The sequence below is a fragment of the Ascidia mentula genome, chromosome 1 (assembly GCF_947561715.1).
Source record: "Ascidia mentula chromosome 1, kaAscMent1.1, whole genome shotgun sequence".
Taxonomy (NCBI): domain Eukaryota; kingdom Metazoa; phylum Chordata; class Ascidiacea; order Phlebobranchia; family Ascidiidae; genus Ascidia; species Ascidia mentula.
Window position 1 is genome coordinate 24,321,130 of NC_138566.1, and position 19,455 is coordinate 24,340,584.

Here is a 19,455-nt window from a genome sequence, read left to right on the forward strand (position 1 = left end):
GTGCTGTGTCTGGCAATCTACATGCATGTCACGTCAACGTCGAAAACAGCTGAGGTGTTTGATGTTGCCTGCATCGGTTCAATTAACTTATTCAGTGGTACGTTGCAGGCGCATCTGAGTTATAAGGAATAACAAATAGTGCATAAAAGCAAAAGGTTTGACAGCCCTGTGCTATGCTGTCAGTTTTCTTTCGCGGTACTAACACGCGTTTTATGTTGCTGTACATTAATTGCAATCAGTTTAAAATATTGTCGCCACTGTCAAGGATAGGTAACCAGGTAAAAAGTTGGAAAAACAGGGGTCATTTTTTGTGAAGCCCTGTTGGTAAGAATCATGGGAACAGACGAAGGAACAAATCGCAGCAAATGGAAAAAGAAGTTCGACTTTGTCTTTAGCGTTGCCGGAGGATCGATCGGTTTGGGAAATGTTTGGAGGTTTCCCTATCTCTGCTACAAGAACGGTGGTGGTGAGCGCGTTTTGCTTACATTTCGATTGGTGCGACTTACTGCTGTGATCCTGCGACTAAATGTGAATCACAGGAAGGAAATTGCCTTCATAATTCACAGAAGCGCTTAATTCAGTAACTCGCATAATTTTATCGGTGCCTGAGTAATGTTCATTCTGACGGTAACCAAAATAAAGATAATTGATTTGATTTTGCCGAATAACCAAAACTATATTTAAACCTAGCAACTGGGAACAAAACGGCAAAAATGCAAGCAAATATGGACATTGCAAGTAAACAGGGTTTATTGTTTTATTAAACCCCACGTTATTTTAATATAACCATCTTTAGGTAAAACTCAAAACCTTTTTGTTGAGAAGATTGGAGGCGGAAGCAGCAAAATGTGTGTAAATTGTTGCATAAATGGCACCAGTAATAAGAGATGCTGGTAACCACCATTTGGAGTAAACGATAAATTTATATGAGATCCTTTGCAGGGCCTTGCAATATTAATTAAATGTGACTAAGCTGTATCCGGGAAGCGGATAGCGCAGTAATTATGAAACGGCGCTGAAACGTGCTCATTGTTCGACATTCTTTGTTTGTTTTTACGTTTGAACGATCCGCGCATTTCGCGAGTTCACACTTTTATCAACATGAAAAGTAATGTCGAGTTTGTCTCACAAAAACACTCGAATTTAAACTAATACAATGAAACACAACAGCGAGGTATATGTTTAACTGTATTACACATGGCAAAGTAAACAGCCAAACAGCCATATTAATAAACCCAAAAACGTCGATGCAAGCAATTGTAACTTACAACGGTCGTCCGATGTGACTTCTGATTCATTTGATTTACGTTCATTTCTGTTCCAGGCGCTTTTCTAATTCCATACGTTATTTTTCTCGTCGGAGCAGCAGTGCCCATATTTTTTCTCGAGGCGTCTCTGGGACAATTTACGAGCGCTGGTGTAACAAAGGCGTGGGAGATGTTTCCTCTCATGCGAGGTTAGTACGTTTTGTTCTGGGAAACGAGGGTGTGTTGTTCATTTATCAGTGCTGTGGTAATTTTTCACATTGTTGCCACATTCACAAAAGCCGAGTGTTCACATTTCAGGGTAGTTTTACCATATGAAAGATTGAATAACGTAGAATCATTGAAATATGCTATGGTAGCAATCGTATGTCACCAGTATCCAAAATTACGCGCAAAGAGTGATGGACGATCAGCGTCAGTGCCATCTTTTATTTAAAATTTCACAAAAATATTAATTTCGCCATAACGACATCGTCAACCGACTATTTTGGATACCCGACAATGCACAGATCCGTCGGTACCTATTGCAACAATAGGCCGGTTTCTGTTGAATTTTTCTCTTAATATGTTACCAGTTCAGCAGCTGCAAAGCTTTACACCGAAAGCCAACTTACACCATAGAATGTCAGACAAATTTCTTCGGCGGAGCAATTTGTTTCATCGTCTCATTCCTTTAACACACATATTATCTGATAAACTTGCATCGTGTTTGTGATAAATGAATGAAACCGACATGCACAAGGATGTCGAACCTCCATCCGCTATTACTTTGTTTTGCTTTACTGGTGCAGTGGCGTGCAGGTCGTGACACACACTGCTCTTTTGTTTGCAATTAATATACTGATATTTTAACGGCGCTAGCTTGGGCTGCAAGACAGGGCCACTGTTTCGACCTAATATGTCTCATTAGTGCAGCTTTGGTGTTATACAAATATCTTTCAAGCTAAATAGCCAAGCAAAACTTCCACTTTATGGTGGCCATGTAGTCGACGTAAACCGTTGGAAACCAAACTAGGTGCAACCCGCCTGTGATAAACCAAGGTTGAAAGACTATATATGGCCAAGCAAATGCTAAAACCAAAAGTTCCGTCTGACTTTCTTACACATGAATATGTCGATACTTTAACACCGCTGTTGATTCTACAGGAATCGGCTTTGCTTGCCTCACAATCAGCCTCAACCTTCACACTTATTACATGACACTTCTATGTTGGTCACTCCGCTACATCGTGGCTTCGTTCAACTCAGTCCTGCCTTGGTCGACTTGCGACAACCCCTGGAACACCCCCAATTGTTTCAGGCATTATCCGACAACAAATACTTCACTTACGAATGTCACAATCTACTCCAACAACTCATTCGTGGGGTTAGGTACAAACGTCGCGACGCAGACACAGAATGTTTCGTCGGTGGTTGAATTCTGGGAGTAAGTATAACCATTCTGGAACATTTAAATTATAAAATAAACTTGTGTCAAAACGCTGTTTTATTTTAAAGAAAGCCATCATCTGTTTTGTAATATAAAAAATTGAAGTAAAAGGATTCAGTGCATTCAATAAAGGGGGATGAAATACGTAAATTCCACAGAAATAAAACAAGCCACATTATGTCTACGGCCAGGGCTGGATTAAGGGACTGCTGGGCAAATGGCAAACTGCTACAGTGGCCCGAAAATACCCTTGTAACGCGAAACAACATTGCTACAAGTTTATTAACCTTTCGACAGAGTCAGGTTTGTGAAGGAATTAACTTTCGATTCGTTGACGTCAACCTCTTGTAATACAGTTTTTTAACTAGGTGGCTGGCTCTGAGGCACGAGCCTTGTTTGCCTAATGGTTAATCCGGCACTGGCTACGACAACAACGTGAACAACAGAAAAACATCATTGGTCGATACAAAAAGTGTTAAATTGCCACTCAATAAATTTTTCAGACGCGGAATCCTAGACATTTCATCTGGGGTGAATGAGATCGGGAACATCAAGTGGGATTTACTAATGTGTCTGATCGTTTCCTGGATAGTCGTTTACTTTTGCATCTGGAAGGGGATTGCTTGGACGAGCAAGGTGACAAATGTTTAAGTCGGGGAGGGAAACCAACGCTGGCGGGCGTGTCTTTCCCCCAGCAACATTATCTTTACTGTGCTATCTGATACGTTGGTGGAGATCCCCTACGTATATATGAAGGTTGCTTGGCAAGTTGTGCGCTTGCGCACCAGTGTACCTTGACCACAATATACCCCGTGAAACCACTGAGCTCTTGTAGCTTAGTTGGTAGATCGTTGGGCATTGTTAGCCCAGGGTCGAGAGTTTAAACCTTACCGGGAGCTTGATTTTTCAAATCTTGCTCCGGCTTGTCAGGAAAAAAGTGGCTGATCCATCTAGGCTGCAATGCCTGGGCTGTCAAGCCTGCAAACCTCATATTCGTTATCACATGATTCAAAATATAGTCATAAACAATAATGTAAAACACGTATTAACATCTTTGACCAGATCGTGTATTTTACCGCGTCGTTCCCGCTCATCATGCTCCTCATATTGTTCGTGAGGGGAGTTACACTGGATGGGGCATACGACGGCATCGTTTACTACCTACAACCGAATATTACGAAACTTCAAAACGCTCAGGTATATATTTACAGTAAACACAACCTAGCAAGCCTTGATTGATAAAAATTGACAAGAAGCCTCAAATTCAAAAGCTCTGTTAACACCATGTACTACAAAATTCGTCAACTATAACACAACATGTTGTGGGTACACATTGACGTAGCCAGGGAGAGGCAAAAGGGGTCATGACCCCTCGCAAATATCCGAGATAAAAACTAAGTTTTGTGTTTACAGATGCACAATTTAACGTCTAAATTTCGATATTTTGTCGTTAAGCACGCCTGGTTGTTAATGGTTTCGCTTGGTGATGATTTAACCAAAGATTTTAACTCGAATATACCCCAAAAATATTGGGATCCTTCCAAAAAGTGTTGAGCTAGCAGGGTGGGTACGTCTTGCAGGCCGCGTGCTAATTTAAATAACGGAATTCTTGGCCAGGATAACCTGGGTTCAAATCCGGTGTGGTCAAAAAATATATAACGGAAATCGAAAATGCAGGACGCGTTTTGTACGCCAATCACTTTGATGTTTTTTTCGCGGCTCTTCCGTAGGTCTGGGCGGACGCGGCCACCCAAGTTTTTTACTCGTATTCTATCTGTCTCGGAATAATGGTTGCCATGGGAAGCTACAACGTGTACAATCACAACTTGTACAGGTACAGATCTACAAGGATTTTCCGCGTTGAAAATAATGACTACTCTTTCTTCTGTGTTTACTTTTGATGTTTTTTCCTAATGTTTATTTGTTTTCTTCACGTTTCGACAAGATACAGTATATGCTGCCAATATATAAAGTGATATGGTTTTTCCATATTACCGCTGTATTGATGATATATTAAGACTCTGTGAAAGTAGGTTTAACGTTACAAACAAACCACGTATATTGTTTCTGTGGAGTTTGACGAGTTTGGTTTCTTATGTTCGTAGAGATACGATCGTGTTCGCATTCCTAAACAGCGGGACGAGTTTTTTCGCTGGTTTTTCTGTGTTCACCGTACTTGGCTTCATGGCTAAAGAGCAGGTGCGTTGTTCAGCATCATAACAGAATATGTGATGGACTGTTTAAGTCAAAAAGGGATGAAATCGCCGACAACCGTTAACAGAATAATGCCTCCACGAAAAAGAAACGCGTCAAATGTTATGAAAACAATTTTTCTAAAAGATTTATGCTGAAAATACTGATATGATCACTGTTTACGCTTTGAAATGCCCGAGGCCATCGACGGGATAAAATGAATCGTGGAGAACGTATAATTACCTTCTAAAAATTGCGAACAGAACACGACGATCGACACAGTAGCAGAATCGGGTCCCGGTCTTGTTTTCATCACTTACCCCAGAGCCATCTCACTGATGCCGCTTCCCCAACTGTGGGGAGTTCTCTTCTTCGTCATGATCTTTCTTCTGGGGTTGGACAGTGAGGTCGGTGAAAATTGAATAACGCATGTAAGCATGGGAGTTTGTGTGACCTGTATACAAATGGCCACAAAGTGGAAGTCTTTTCCTGGCCGTTTTGGTCGGCAAGACCCTCTATAGTCACACCATCAAGCTGCACTGGTGAGATCTCATAGGTCGAATCAGTGGGCATTTTTATGCAGCTCAAAGAATAAATAAACAACTTCCCAACTTGCATTTTTACGAAACTTAGAGTCTTATTGCGCGTAGACAAATATACACCAATAGGTTAGGGTGTACATACTTTGCTATTCATCGAATATTTGGTGTCAAAATCAATATGGCAAGTTTTCTTTCAGTTTATTGGCCAGGAAAGCATTATCACCGCTATCGTCGACATGCGACCCAAGTTTTTTGCGCGGCCATGGCGGAGGGAATTATTTGTCGCGGTTCTGTGTTTTGGGCAGTTCCTAATTGGACTCCTTATGATAACGCAGGTGAGTACTCTATGTTAGGAGGTATTTTATTAATTTGCGCACAATTAATTTTGTGTTATCGTCTACTCACGTGCAAAGAGATATGTCGAAGCAGGGACCACATACCCCTTGACGCCAGAGTATTTTTAAAACAATTGCTTTAGGGTTGCAGTTTTTGATCGGTCATTGACAAGCATTGTGCTTTGCAGGGAGGTGTATATGTTTTTAACATATACGACAACTACGCAGCGGCAAGCTGGTGCTTTTTCTTCATCGGTATTTGCGAGTGCGTCACTGTGAGCTGGCTTTACTCACCCGGCAAGTTTTGGGACCACGTGTGCGACATGCTCGGATTCCGTCCGATTCCATGGTTCAAGTTCGCCTGGGCCACAGTTACACCTTTGCTGGTTACGGTGAGGAAGCTTGGATCGGTCAAAACTTGATCGTGAAACAATATTCTGATGCTCATGTGCCATTGTAATATTTTCTGTTTTCAGAGTAAACTATTTTGTTTGCTTTCCAGGGAATTTTAATATACAGTCTAGTGAATTACGAACCTCTCACCTACAACCGCACTTATACGTATCCTGTCTGGGCACAAGTGATTTGCTGGCTGATGGCACTAAGCGCCATCCAGTGGATACCCACGTATGCCATTTACCGACTTTGGAAAGCCAAAGGCAGTATTAAGGAGGTGGGTTATCATAAAGGACCTTCGATGTATCGACTGTTATTTAGACCCCATTTGTTTTGTTTTTTTAATTATTTAGAGGTGGGAAGAAGTAAGGAGATCCCCGCACTGGCTGGAAGATAAAAACACGATGTCCGACCGTGCTGTTGACTTGAAAGATGAAGCAACATTTCATTTAACAGGTGAATATCATCCTACCACAGCTGACATTAAAGACTAAAGTCAGTAAGAGCAATGTGGACTCTATAGGGCCCGGTTAAAAAATGACAAGAACCACAATGTTTACGAACATTTGTGTGAAAAGTTGGCTACCTAGTAAAAATCCGGATATTTCTTAACTGTACCTCTGACACTTTGAATGCTCATTAAACGTGGGAACAGAAGCTATCGTCGATGGTTACGCCTTTTTTTATGTAAAGATTTAGAGGGCGATGGAATACTGGAAAAAGAAAGGATCGAGGTGATGGGTTCGGGTTCAATGCAGTGAAGGGACGACAACCATCCGTGTCCGCAGCGATCGCCAAATATAAAGGGTGTGGGGCGATCCTGCCTTGCTATGCGAAAGCGTGGCACTACTTCTGCGTTGTCCGCAGTTTATATGCAACTTTATCTAACTTTAGGGAATAATTTTGAATAGATGTATTTCATATATTTACATACAAGCATACCAGTACTCAAACAACAAAAGCATCAAGGTTTAATATAACTGAAACTTTTAAAGCCCCTTTGTTGATTTCTGCTTCTCTCCAACCATCAATTTTATTTTTTACAATTTCAGTGGTGTTTTTTGTAATAGTTCTTCCATAAACGCATACAAACAATGTTTATATCCACTTTTCAGTCCGATACTTTTGCCGTAGTTTTAATAAACCCCGTTTTAACTTGCTTGCAAATCACATTTATCAGTTTTGCGGTGTTACAAGCCCCGTTCCTGTATGTGTAAGCAAGGGTGTTATGAAATAAGCGATTCAGCATTATCAAATACAAAGCTGAGGTCAGCTGTTCACGTTTAAAACCAAGAACCGGAGATAACGTTCATGTTGCCTCAAAGCGAGTCTTGCAAAACTACCTTTGAATTGAGCGCATTTTTCACGTCGCTCAATTTAAAATATAAGAAATATTACTTAAAAGATTTTTCATCGATACTCCTTTTAAACAAGAGAGTTTAAAGCTATTATGTGGCACACAAATACACCATAGCGCATCGGTATTAGCCATTGTTTTCATAGTGCTCACAAATATTTTGTAATGTATGGATTATGTCAAAATAAACTTTATGTACGATGTCCTTGTTAACAGTCAGACTGTCCAATAAACTCAGCAAAACAGGCAAAATGCTGCAAAGGTCAAAAACAGTGTGGTTCATTTGTTTTCCAAGTTCGTCGAATTTGTGTTTGTGTGTCTGTAAAGTTCGCTTTAACCTCACCAAAATTGCTTGAGTCACTTCCACGCAACTGTTAACATCGTTCGGTAACTCGTCGATCTCTGCAGAATGATCAGTCTTGAATTCCTGTTGTAGTTTTTTAAGCCGCGGTTCGGCGATCGTTCGAAGAAACTTTAGAAACTCGGCGAAATCCATCCCACTGTTGACTTTCATCAGCATCTATTGTGTTGGACAAGCTTAGAAGTTGTTGCCGAAGAGATTTTATCTCAACCTAACGCATGTTGAAAGTGGATCTACTGCATCAAGTGCAGAAATTGTACAACACAGAAGAAAAATGCCATTTAGAAAGCAAAAGTCAGTCTGTTTTTGCTAGGTGGTACAGACAGACATGTCTAATCTACTCAGGTATCCAAATTTACTCACAAAGAGTGATTAATGATTAGCGTTATCAAATAGAGCAGCAATTCTCAACCTTTTTGTGGTTGCGTACCATTTGGAGGTGGAACAATTTCGACGCGTACCACATAGTTGAGTGTTACAAAGTAACCTATGGGATGTAGTATCAAACATTTTAAGATCACTAACGATTTTTTAAAATAGAACTATATCCGCAAATTACGAAAAGTTGCTCGCGTACCACTAATGGTACGCGTACCACCGGTCGGGAACACACTGAAATAGAGTAAGCTCAGAAATATGGCAAAACAAATTTTCTGTACATTTCAAAACAAAAGCTTGATTTTTCATAGCACGCTCCAGCTTAGCTGCGATGCCAGTGAACCTTATACTGTAATAGTAACACAACATTACCAACCTGGCACTGGTCTCTCCACTCAGTAGATGTCATACTTTCTCTACAATCATCAATCTCTTTCTCAACCGCTGCAAGTTCTTCTTGCAGGAATTTCCACACTTGCATTACATTGCAACTGTTTATCCAATTGTGGTTGATTGAAATTGTATCTTCCTGTGAAGGACTAAAAATTAGGATTTCTAGACAGCCTACAATCAGCCTGGAAATGATAAATTCACAGCTTTGATGCCATAAGTTAATTAATTTAAGTTTCTCAGAAACCGGAAAATTTGTGTTTTCATTAAAAGTCAGCAATTTTTTATCCAAAAAGACACAGTATGGCAACCCTACTTGAAGATCATTTTCCCACACATAGGGTCATTGTTTTCATCTGGCCAATGCCTGACAGTTGGGGAGTTTACAACAGAATTTGCTTACCATATTATGAACTTGGTGATGCCACCCTGTTGGAACAAATATCACTTCCCCAGCTTCCTGAATGACTTCAATGAAACATTGACGCTTGTGTTTATCTAAGTCTCTAACATCGTAAGGAAGATTACCGAACTTGTCTCTTAATTTATCCTATGACAAGAATTTTAGGTACACCAGACCTTTTCTTCAAAAGAAACTAATAAAATATAGAAATCAGACCTCTTTTCCAGGTGGACAGAAAAACCATTTCTTTTTGCCACAAATATTTGCTGACCAACTGTATGATCTGTAAACATCAGCATGAAAAGGTGTCCTGTAAAAAAAACACACCATGAAATAAATCAAATAACAATGTCAGCAGGAAACGATGTCCTGCAATTTAAAAATAACACTTCTCCAAACTAAATATCTGTTCCAGAAAATAAAATTAAAAAAGGAACACTAAGATTTTGCAACTAATGAAAATAGAAATTAGAAATGTGCTAACCACGATCCCTTGGGGCCCATATAAACAAATCGAAAGTCCTCATCACAGTGAAAACATTTCTCATCACAAGCTTCATTCAGCCAATCAGATTTGAAATACATGGGAGTTGTGTAAGCCACATATTGTGGAAATTCTCTAGATGAAGTGAAATTGTTAACACAGTATCTTTTTAACACAGTATCAAAGGAAATTGATTTTAAAGAGGAATAATTAAAATTGAGATTGCCAATTCTATATTTGTTGTGTTTGTTACGTATTCGGGGAAAAGAAAAGTATTCAGGGAAATTATTCATGTAAATTTGTTTTTATGTTCACCTCACAAAATGCCAGTCTTTGAGGTATTGCGTAGTGCATTTTGAAACATCCATCTCAGAGCGTTGCATCCAGTATTCAGCAAATTGTTTCATTGTCCAGGTTTGTTTTGGTTGTGATCCATACTCAGATTTGCTACAAAGTGTATGTTCATACTAAACTTTGTCACAAAATTGACCATTATTTGTCCAAACTCCAGAATGGAATCATATTTATCACTTAACTCTGCAGCTCTGCACACATAGCTTTTGCACATTGGTACCTACATGGCTTGTCATTATACTCTTTTACTATTAACATCTGTTTAATCAAAATATACAAGATATCAAAAATTAAATCATTATATTTTGCACGAAAGACTGCAAATAAAAAAGTATGCAAAATTTAAAATTGCATGGAAGAAATCCTCTCTAACCAAGCATATGTGCATTATTTACCTGCAATCAGCAACTGGGACTGAGGCACTGCCAAATTTTTTCATCAAGGTGAACAAGTTCGGATGACCTTCATCCACCCACTCCAATTTGCTCTTCCAGTTATCTGTCAGCCAACTTCCAAACATGCAAGGTGTGTTTGGGGCGAGGCATTTGTCAAAGAAATCCTCGTAAGGTATTGCAGAAACATGTTTTGGAATTATGTTCACAGATGGAGAGGTGTCGTCTGTGCTCGTTTTCTTGAAAGGATATTGAGATAAAATGCGAGAAAGGCCGTCAATTAACGAATTCGAACTGATCATGACAGGTCATTGAAAGTTATTTGTGGCTTCATTTCAATCAAACTAGTACATCATTGTTTATGAGGGAAAACCCCAGACGGTTTCGAAAAATTACAAAAATAAAAACACATGCTCACGTCATAATCAAATCATAAAAAATATTTCTATTAAACAATTTCTTAAAATCAAATAAAATTTAACGAAATGAATTTGGAATCACTTCTTTCAGGTCTCAGATTGTTTTAAATGTTCGACATTATTTTATTGAAATTCTGATGCTACGGATTACCAATTTGCCGGTTGTGATGGACGCGACTTTGTTTCCGAAGTTTGCAGCGTTGAAGATTTTTCGCAAAAGAATTCACATGAAGGATTCCGATAGTGTGACGATATCCTAAAATTTAATGCTAATGCTGCATATATTTATTGTTGGTTAAGCTATAACAAACTGCAAAGTTTTGGTTTTAATGATTTTTAGTGTTTGACAAGTTTGCATGACTACAAATTTATTTTATTTTCGATGTACTTCAGTTTATGACAAATAACGTTTTTAGTCAAAATAGTTAGGTTGTGATTTACAATTTTGAAGAATGTAACTTTAATGATGGGAGATTCAAAGAGGGCAGATTCAGGTATGTAACAAAAAGATCAAATGTTGACTGAAAGTTCTTTATAGGTTACACTAGTTATAGCCATGCTTTTTGTGTGCTACACACTTGTATTAACATTATTGTAATCAAATTTTCTTTAAAACTTTGACATTATTTTTGTATTTTGAGTTATAATTTACGCATGTAAAATATACTTTCTTTCATTCAATAATGAAATAAAGAGGTTGTAAATTTATGCAAATAAATGCCGAGTACTGTAAATAATACTTTAAATAAGATGTTTTGTGAGTTAATGAGTAGTTTTTAGCTTTCTTGTTATCTAAACCTAGTATTGGATGATATTAAAAATTAACCTAAAACATCTGTTCTTCCTATAGCAAGCTCAGATAGCGGAGATGATGCTGTAGTTGGAAACGTCAACAAACATCTTGTCTACCCAACTGGATACACGGGAAAACCAAAAAAGGGCCATCTTATTTTTGATGCATGCTTTGAAAGTGGTAAGCACCAATGTCACATAGAAATTACGTAGGTACTCTGCTTATTAGGTATCTACATATATAGTACAGTATTGGTCAGATTTTCCCGAGTTATTTGTTCAAACCTCATTGGGAGCTTAATTTTTTATATCTCGATCAGACTAGTCAAGAAAAAGTGGCTTAAATAATCCAGCTGGGCTGTGATGCCAGTAAACCATATGTATATCAGTCATGCTACTAATGAATCAGGTTACTTCTAACAACACAACAACTATAAATATCACATCCTAAATTAACTCCTTGTTCAGGCAATTTGGGGAGGGTAGATTACATCACCGAGCACGAATATGACTTGTTCGTACGTCCTGACACTTGTAACCCACGTTTTCGGGTGTGGTTCTATTTCACTGTCGAGAATGTCAAAGCTGATCAGGTATTTATATTTTGCAAGCACAGCTTTTGTTGACCAAAGGTGTTGTAACAAATGATATTTAAATGTTGTGGTTCAAATAAGGTTTAAACACAAGTCACTAAAGTGTGCTCAGTAGTCAGTATGTATAAGTTGCTGTGGTTCTTAGTTTATTCACATGTTTTGATATTTTGGGTTACTTGATGATGACAAGATTTGGTTTCCAATTTTTTAATGATTAATGACATCAAAATTCTAATATATTTGTGAACCCAACATATTCTGTGTAAAATTTTATCCTCATGCTTTTCTCTTCTTATTCAAACCAATATTTTTAGAGGGTCATTTTTAATGTGGTGAACTTCAGCAAAACTAAAAGTCTCTACAGAGAGGGGATGTCCCCTGTTGTGAAATCAACAAGTCGACCAAAGTGGTATGCATGATTGTATAAATATTGTGAACCGAAAAGGTTTAAAATGCTTGTCTTGGTACAATATTGTTTTAAGTAGTCACTTTTTAAAGAGTAAAGGTAGGCCCCCCTCCTCCTTGAGTATGCATAGTTTTATACCCAAAATATTATAATTTATTATTTTATATATGTTGGTTAAGTATCTATAATACTAGTGGACAGTTAGATGGAATGCTTGCCCCACAAAAATAATAGAAATGAAAAGATGTAATTCCTAAAATCTAAATGGTATCCGAACATATCTAAACTTTGCCGAGGATGTTCTGACATGATTTTGTGAATATTTTAAAAGCACCAGCCAAGTGTTTGGCCCGTTATCCTCCTAAATATATGTGAACCCTATTCAACCCGAATCAACACCTAATTCTTTTCAGGCAAAGAATTCCTTCGAAGACAGTTTACTACTACCGGTGTCCAGACCACAGGAAAAATTACGTCATGTCGTTTGCCTTTTGTTTCGATCGAGCGGATGAGAATGAGGTTTATTACTTCGCCTACTCCTATCCTTACACTTACACCAGACTCCAAGTACATCTAGACCGAATCGAGAAAAAGCAACTTAACTTCTTCAAGCGTGAACTTCTGACCTTGACCGTGGTGAGTTGATCTTTATTGTTCGTTGAGGTTTTAAATAAACTTCTTTGTCACTGGAAATGCTCTCGTTTTGTATAAGTCTGATGAAGCGGGATTGTTCAATATCAGGAAAGTTTGTTTCGTTTAAGACGAGAAGCTTTCAAATAAACGTTGTATTCCAAAGGAACTGCCTAAAGCTAGATAATGCAAATTTGCTAGTAAAAAAAAAAAACTAAACAAATTCTCAAAATTTAAAAAAAACTTTTAGATGTTATTTAGCCTGAAAAAACGTTAATCTGTTGTCACAGCAACAACGCCGCCTCGACCTTCTCACAATTACGTCACCGGAGAATCTTTGCGAGGACGAAAAGCGGAAAGTCGTCTTCGTAACGGGACGGGTACACCCTGGAGAATCCCCCGCGTCCCACATCGTTCAAGGTGGGTCTCATCCCCCCCACAATAAGTTTGTTGTCATGACTTTGGATGATTCCAAATACCAGAAAAGAGCATACCTCTGACGTTACCATGACAATTTTGTATCTTAAAAAATATCAGCAGATAAGTTAAACATCCAAGAACTGTGCACACGCGAACCGATGCCAATTTCCCTCAAGATTTGTGTACTTATTTTCTACAGTGCAAATACAGTCAAAAAATGTCACAATTTTAATACCCACAGCATCTTTCAATGTTTAGTTTCTGTCTCAAAGGTTACAACGTCTTTCGCTTTTTCTTCAGGGTTTATAGACTTCCTGATCAGCAATCATCCACTGGCCCGTGTTCTTCGCGACAATATTGTGTTCAAGGTCGTTCCAATGCTTAACCCCGACGGCGTTTACTTGGGAAACTACAGGTGTGGTATCGTGCGCCTGCCAAGTATACACGACCATTTATTGTTGCGAGTTGCTCATTCTGTTGCTGTTAAAACGCCCGTCGGTCTCTTAGGCTCGTGAAGATCGACATATATTTCGCAATTATATTGTGAACAAACGAAATAAAATGTGCCAAGTGGCTCGTGAAATTATGGTATTGTTAAATGGTGCAATCAGTTACGAATGTTGTTTTCGACTGGTTTGGTGTAACATTCTTGACAGCACCTTTTTCTGTGTAGGTGTTCGCTGATGGGATTTGACTTGAATCGTCACTGGCAAGATCCATCACCGTGGGCTCATCCAACTTTGCACGCCACTAAACAATATTTGATGAATCTCCATTCGAACCCGGTAATTTGTTTTGTCATGTTGGGTCTGCTGGTTTTGTTATCATTAAGCAATTTAACACGTAGTGCAAATATTATATTGACGAGCAAACCACATAACATTGCTACCACACACAATTCAGTGGATTTAAATTTTTCTTGGTATTCAACTTGCTTCAGTTTTGTAGCGCCGAGAAGATTTGTAACCGAACCCAACTATTGAGCCCTGAATCCGATCTAAAACCCCTCCCCATTTACAAACCTCGCAATAGAAAGACATGACGTCGGTGTCGTTTTTCACTTTGTGAAGTTGCACTAATTTATTTTCATAACTTCAACCTTTTTAATTGAGCTGTATAGTTTGTAGATAAACACTAAAATTGAAACTTATTGCCCCGATACAAATATGTTTGCGAGTTTTAGTTTTTTCGGTATACGTGCCATATACACTTAAATGGCAATCAAGTCAAGCAGATAGCTTTAATGTTTTCAAATTGAACTTGTTTAAATACAGTTGCAAAACAGTAAAATTTAAAACTGATCGCACCAATTCAAACGTATTTACAAAAACTAGCTTATTCGGTACACATATGCCGTATACCCGTGACTGACAAGTCAAACAGATAAAAAAAATTCCAACGTCAGTGATCTTGCCAAAACCTGTCATGTGTGCGCTGTTATCCCAGTTGCCAACAACGTTCCATGTTCTGACGCTCGTGTTTCTGTTTGTACAAAACAACAAATGCCGCTCAAGATCTTGAAAAGGTCGAATACGCGGCACAAGGTTGTAAACGACGTCTGTGCAAATACTGTACCGAGTGCGGATTAAATGTACAGACATGGATTTCGCAAATCGGTTTCATGTTCTGGCTTAACCACCGTCGCCAGTCAGTCCAGTCATGCCGATTATACTCCAAAATGACACGATTGAAAGTTGGCATCGTTGTTTAAACTATGTATGACAATCGTTACCTGCACTTGTTATGACAAATTATTTGGCAGCGGTTGTGAGTTTTTTGACAAAGATTCGTTGGAAAATCAAATTGTTCGGTTACAAGCTAAATCAGTGCTAATTGTTCACTGCGATGGCAATTAATTAAAAAAAAAATTGTTTCAATCAATCTGTTCTTCTGCCACAATTAAACGCAACTTTAATTAACCGACGTTTCGCCTGTTATACAAGTAGTCTTCATCAGGGTAATGGTGCGGCACACAATTAAGTATCAAAAAATCTTATCAAATTATGGTCACTTTTTCGCCACTATTGCCAAAATAATACACTAACATGTAAATAAACAAGTCAATCATATATTTCTTGAGGTGCAGACCTTATAGTTCGAAACAGTGGCCATCTGTTTGCAGATCATAAACTTAAACTTGTCATTATTTATCCAATATTCCAGTGGCTCGATATTGATTTCTACGTTGACATTCACGCCCACTCGACCTTGAGTAACTGTTTTATGTACGGAAACATATATGATGATGAAGAGCGTTTCCAGCGTCAAGCGGTTTTCCCGCGGTTAATGTGCAGTAACGCCGATGATTTCAGCTTCGCCAACACCGCTTTCAACAGGGACGCCGTAAAAGCCGGAACCGGAAGGAGGTATTTTTCCTACTTTTGCTGTTTAGCGCTTTTTCCATATTCCCTCTATTATGAGTTCCAACACATATTTGGCCACGTCGGGATTCGAACCCTGGATATTCTGCGCACTAATCCCAAATCGCCCGAGCACTGCGAACGAATAGTCATTTGGGTGTGCGGATTTAACTCCACAGCGCCACCCAGTGGTGTGTTTAAATGTAATGTTCAGTTTGTGAAACCACCTGCAGCGTTTGAGCGATTTGCAAAGCACATCAGGCTTAACGGCCAAAAATACTATGTTAATTCTTGAATGATGTAGTTCGCATCCATATTTTAAATGTCTGGGTTTTTTTTGAAACCGAAAGTCGCAATGCTATATTTTTTAGGTTTTTGGGAGGAATTCTCGACGAATCTTCGTATTGCTACACATTGGAAGTATCGTTTTACAATTATTTCAACGGATTATCGCCGAATCCGATCTCTTACACTGAGGAAAGCTGTATCCTTACGTTGTCGTGTTTATAAGTTATTTTTTGGCAGGGTGAAAGCCTACACGACATCGCTGTTGAACTTGACTTGCCAGTTATACACTGAGCGCATTTCCATACCAACATGCAAATGTTTAACAGAACTACTTGATATAGGTTAAATACGATAACTGAGGTAGACAAAGACTTAACTATGAGCGGCAAAGAGCGCTACCGGGGCTAATATAATGTAATTGTGAAGATATGGAAAAATATTTGAACAATTAACACTTCTTTAACCAGCCCATCCGATAAAGACACCAGAATCGGTCGAAATCTTGCCAAGACGTTTGCCGATTACTACAAACTAAGTTCTCAGATGGCTCCCAAACCTGCGGCAGCCGGAATGCAGATGAGGTTAAAATCTTGTACTGTCTGTACCTATTTTTCTGCAAATAATTATTCCCTTTGCCAAAGTTTGAATAACTGGCAGTATGCAATAAGTACCGTAAGTACAACTAATTTTAACTTTACTTTAAACTATATCTTATATTTTTATGTAAACGTCATTTATTTATTGTAATGACTGGCATTTCTTGATATATTAGTTAAACTGAATATATATAGTTGTTCCTGAAATTACGACAAAGTCCCCATTGCAATGATGTTTTTGGATCAACTAACATGCATTAAATTTTAGAGAAAAGGAGAAAACGAGTTTGTCGAAACGGAAAAGCAGCCGGGTTTCTGCAGCAAGTTCGTCTTCGAGCAACGGTAACGGAAATTCGAGACCCTCCGCTATATCGCCGGTTCCAAAACCCAAATCACGTGATTACCGCATGTGACGTGTACATGCTCGACATATACAATATACGTGTAGCCTTCAAATGAACACGTTTCTGTACAAGTCTCTGCCACTATGTGTCTCATTAAACAGCAAACTGGAATTTTTTTCTATAACATTTTAGGGTTCGACTACTTCTCCTACAGAATAACAACCAAAGGCAAGCATAGACTTTATTTTCAGCATGTCGACCAGCAAAATATAAAATCAGGGCAAAATATAAACAACAAAATAAAACATTTTTTGTAAAACATAGATAATACCACAAGTCCCAATACCAATATATCTAAACCATAAAGATGTTTTTTGGAAGAGTATTCTACCACTGATCAACAGACTTTGTAAATTTAACAATTTGGATACAGGCCACAGTGGGTATAAATACACTTCTAACAGATATTCAGGGCACATAGGGAGGTTAGTCAGGCCATGTAGACAGTGTATCTGATACAGTACAATATAATCTCCCCCGTATTGCATAAACTTTCCTGTATGTGACAAGCTGCAAAAGCAGATGAATTGTTCCTTTTTTAAATATCAGCATTGTCTTTGTAGTGCTATAAGTTGAAACTTTCTCCGCATCCACAAGTTCCTTTGATATTTGGATTGTTAAAAACGAATTCACTGGATAGCTTGTCCGTTACAAAATCCATCTCAGTGCCGAGTAATGTCATTTGAGCTTTGGAATCGATGATCACTTTAATACCTGATACAAGGCCAGAACATTAGCAACATTTTGTCACCATGGTTAACACATTTATTATTTATTACCATCTTGTTGGACTTCTTCATCAAACTTTTCTTTGGATGCAACAAATTGCAAGGTATAAGACATGCCATTACAACCCCTCTGCTTTACTCCAATTTTTAAACCCATCTGAAAAGGAATTGATCCATCGGCATTTGCACAAAAAACATACAACCTTTAATGTACATTCTTGCCAAGTATCTGATATATTATATGGTTACATATAATATAATTGACTACTTTTACCACAACACAAAAATCCATCACTTACTGCCTCTGGGTTTTCCTTCATTAGTTCTTTTACACGCTTGACAGCAGGTTGGGTCTAGAACAAGATTTCAATGCATTATTTGTAAATCATTATTGTTTAATTAGAATATGATAACAAACTGTCAACTACAGTTTACCAAAAGAATCAAAAACATTTTATTATAGCCTACTTATTTACAAAACAAGCATGACCAACCAAAACTAAAGCTTGTTTAGTTGGAATAAACCTCCTCCCTTTAACAGCACGAACTGTGGCTCCAATGGTCCTTGAAGCCATGATGACCTTGGCAAATTATAACAGCCAAGTACAGTCTTTCCAATTTCTATCAATGACTAATGATTTTAACTGTGGCTTTGATTTATGATGATTCAGAATCATCCAACTTCTTTACATCATAAAATAATCCCACAATAAATTAATTATTCTTGCTACAGCTGCACGTAGAAAGTGTCAACAACTGTTGTTTTCACAGATTGCGTGACTTAACAATTCTCGCAATGGTGCAAGCTAATCCTAAATACGTGACACTGTAGTATTCTCTCGTTTAGGTGAACAACCTCTTGTTTGTATGTTGTCTTTATGTTTCATACAAAAGTGAGTTTGTATGCTGTCTCTATATTTGATACACATGCAAAGTGAGTTGGGACAAATGGGTGTCAGCGAGTTAAACAGGCAATAATGTTAGCGAGGTAACACACAAACAGAAAAAAAACAGACCAAAAAATTAGAACAACGAACCACAAAACTTTGCAAAGGTGTGTAAATCGGATAACCACGAAAAAAGCTTTTTTTGTTTGTTTTGCTTGAAAATAGCATTTCGTCGAACCAGTGGTGTCTTCTTACTGGACTTTTATGGTGACTGAATCGCGACAATCATCATGCTTTAGACATCATTTGCATCAATACACCGCGTTGTTGCTGCAAAAATATGCAGTCCGCAACAGCAAACACGCATTTGCTTTCAAAATGTGTTTAAGTTAGTTCTCAGCATGTAAATAACGTAACGTTTTCTGAACTGGTGCTCTTTACATTGAATCTCAGCACAACACGTCACGTGTGCATTGTTGTTAATTCTGAAGTCACATTACAGGTCTTTGTGTCAACATGAGGACGTTATTTGGAGATCACATAAACTAAACGTTTCGTTCAGCTTTTACTTTAAAAATTCCTTAGTTTCAAAGCAAAAAGTGATGCTCTTCAATCGTCTTTAATTGCTCAATGTCCCCTTAGACTGGTATAGC

At 38.3% G+C, this 19,455-nt stretch overlaps 4 protein-coding genes across 4 annotated transcripts; 2 read left to right on the forward strand and 2 right to left on the reverse strand.

The window, feature by feature from the left end:
- The first annotated feature begins 268 nt into the window (after positions 1–268).
- Positions 269–7,718, forward strand: LOC145895910 (sodium- and chloride-dependent taurine transporter-like). Its single transcript, XM_082985053.1, has 13 exons — positions 269–466; positions 1,325–1,456; positions 2,412–2,691; positions 3,198–3,330; positions 3,757–3,891; positions 4,425–4,528; positions 4,800–4,893; positions 5,151–5,294; positions 5,627–5,764; positions 5,953–6,156; positions 6,267–6,437; positions 6,514–6,616; positions 6,854–7,718. Exons 1-13 carry the CDS (start codon positions 334–336, stop codon positions 6,919–6,921), a joined length of 1,839 nt encoding a protein of 612 aa, XP_082841179.1. The 5' UTR covers positions 269–333; the 3' UTR covers positions 6,922–7,718.
- On the reverse strand, positions 7,638–10,590 carry LOC145897124 (2-oxoglutarate and iron-dependent oxygenase JMJD4-like). Its single transcript, XM_082985698.1, has 7 exons — positions 10,283–10,590; positions 9,849–9,980; positions 9,534–9,668; positions 9,266–9,359; positions 9,050–9,196; positions 8,633–8,785; positions 7,638–8,037 (listed from the first exon to the last, which is right to left on the reverse strand). The coding sequence occupies exons 1-7, from the start codon at positions 10,579–10,581 to the stop codon at positions 7,645–7,647; spliced, it is 1,353 nt and encodes a 450-aa protein (XP_082841824.1). The 5' UTR covers positions 10,582–10,590; the 3' UTR covers positions 7,638–7,644.
- Positions 10,591–11,089: 499 nt separating this feature from the next.
- On the forward strand, positions 11,090–17,263 carry LOC145897863 (cytosolic carboxypeptidase 6-like). Its single transcript, XM_082986321.1, has 12 exons — positions 11,090–11,192; positions 11,549–11,671; positions 11,959–12,083; positions 12,398–12,492; positions 12,903–13,125; positions 13,410–13,539; positions 13,840–13,954; positions 14,213–14,324; positions 15,703–15,905; positions 16,271–16,383; positions 16,669–16,768; positions 17,052–17,263. The coding sequence occupies exons 1-12, from the start codon at positions 11,162–11,164 to the stop codon at positions 17,194–17,196; spliced, it is 1,515 nt and encodes a 504-aa protein (XP_082842447.1). The 5' UTR covers positions 11,090–11,161; the 3' UTR covers positions 17,197–17,263.
- Positions 17,264–17,354: 91 nt separating this feature from the next.
- On the reverse strand, positions 17,355–18,700 carry LOC145906468 (iron-sulfur cluster assembly 1 homolog, mitochondrial-like). Its single transcript, XM_082993887.1, has 4 exons — positions 18,410–18,700; positions 18,215–18,268; positions 17,967–18,072; positions 17,355–17,901 (listed from the first exon to the last, which is right to left on the reverse strand). Exons 1-4 carry the CDS (start codon positions 18,488–18,490, stop codon positions 17,753–17,755), a joined length of 390 nt encoding a protein of 129 aa, XP_082850013.1. The 5' UTR covers positions 18,491–18,700; the 3' UTR covers positions 17,355–17,752.
- Between the last annotated feature and the right edge of the window lie 755 nt (positions 18,701–19,455).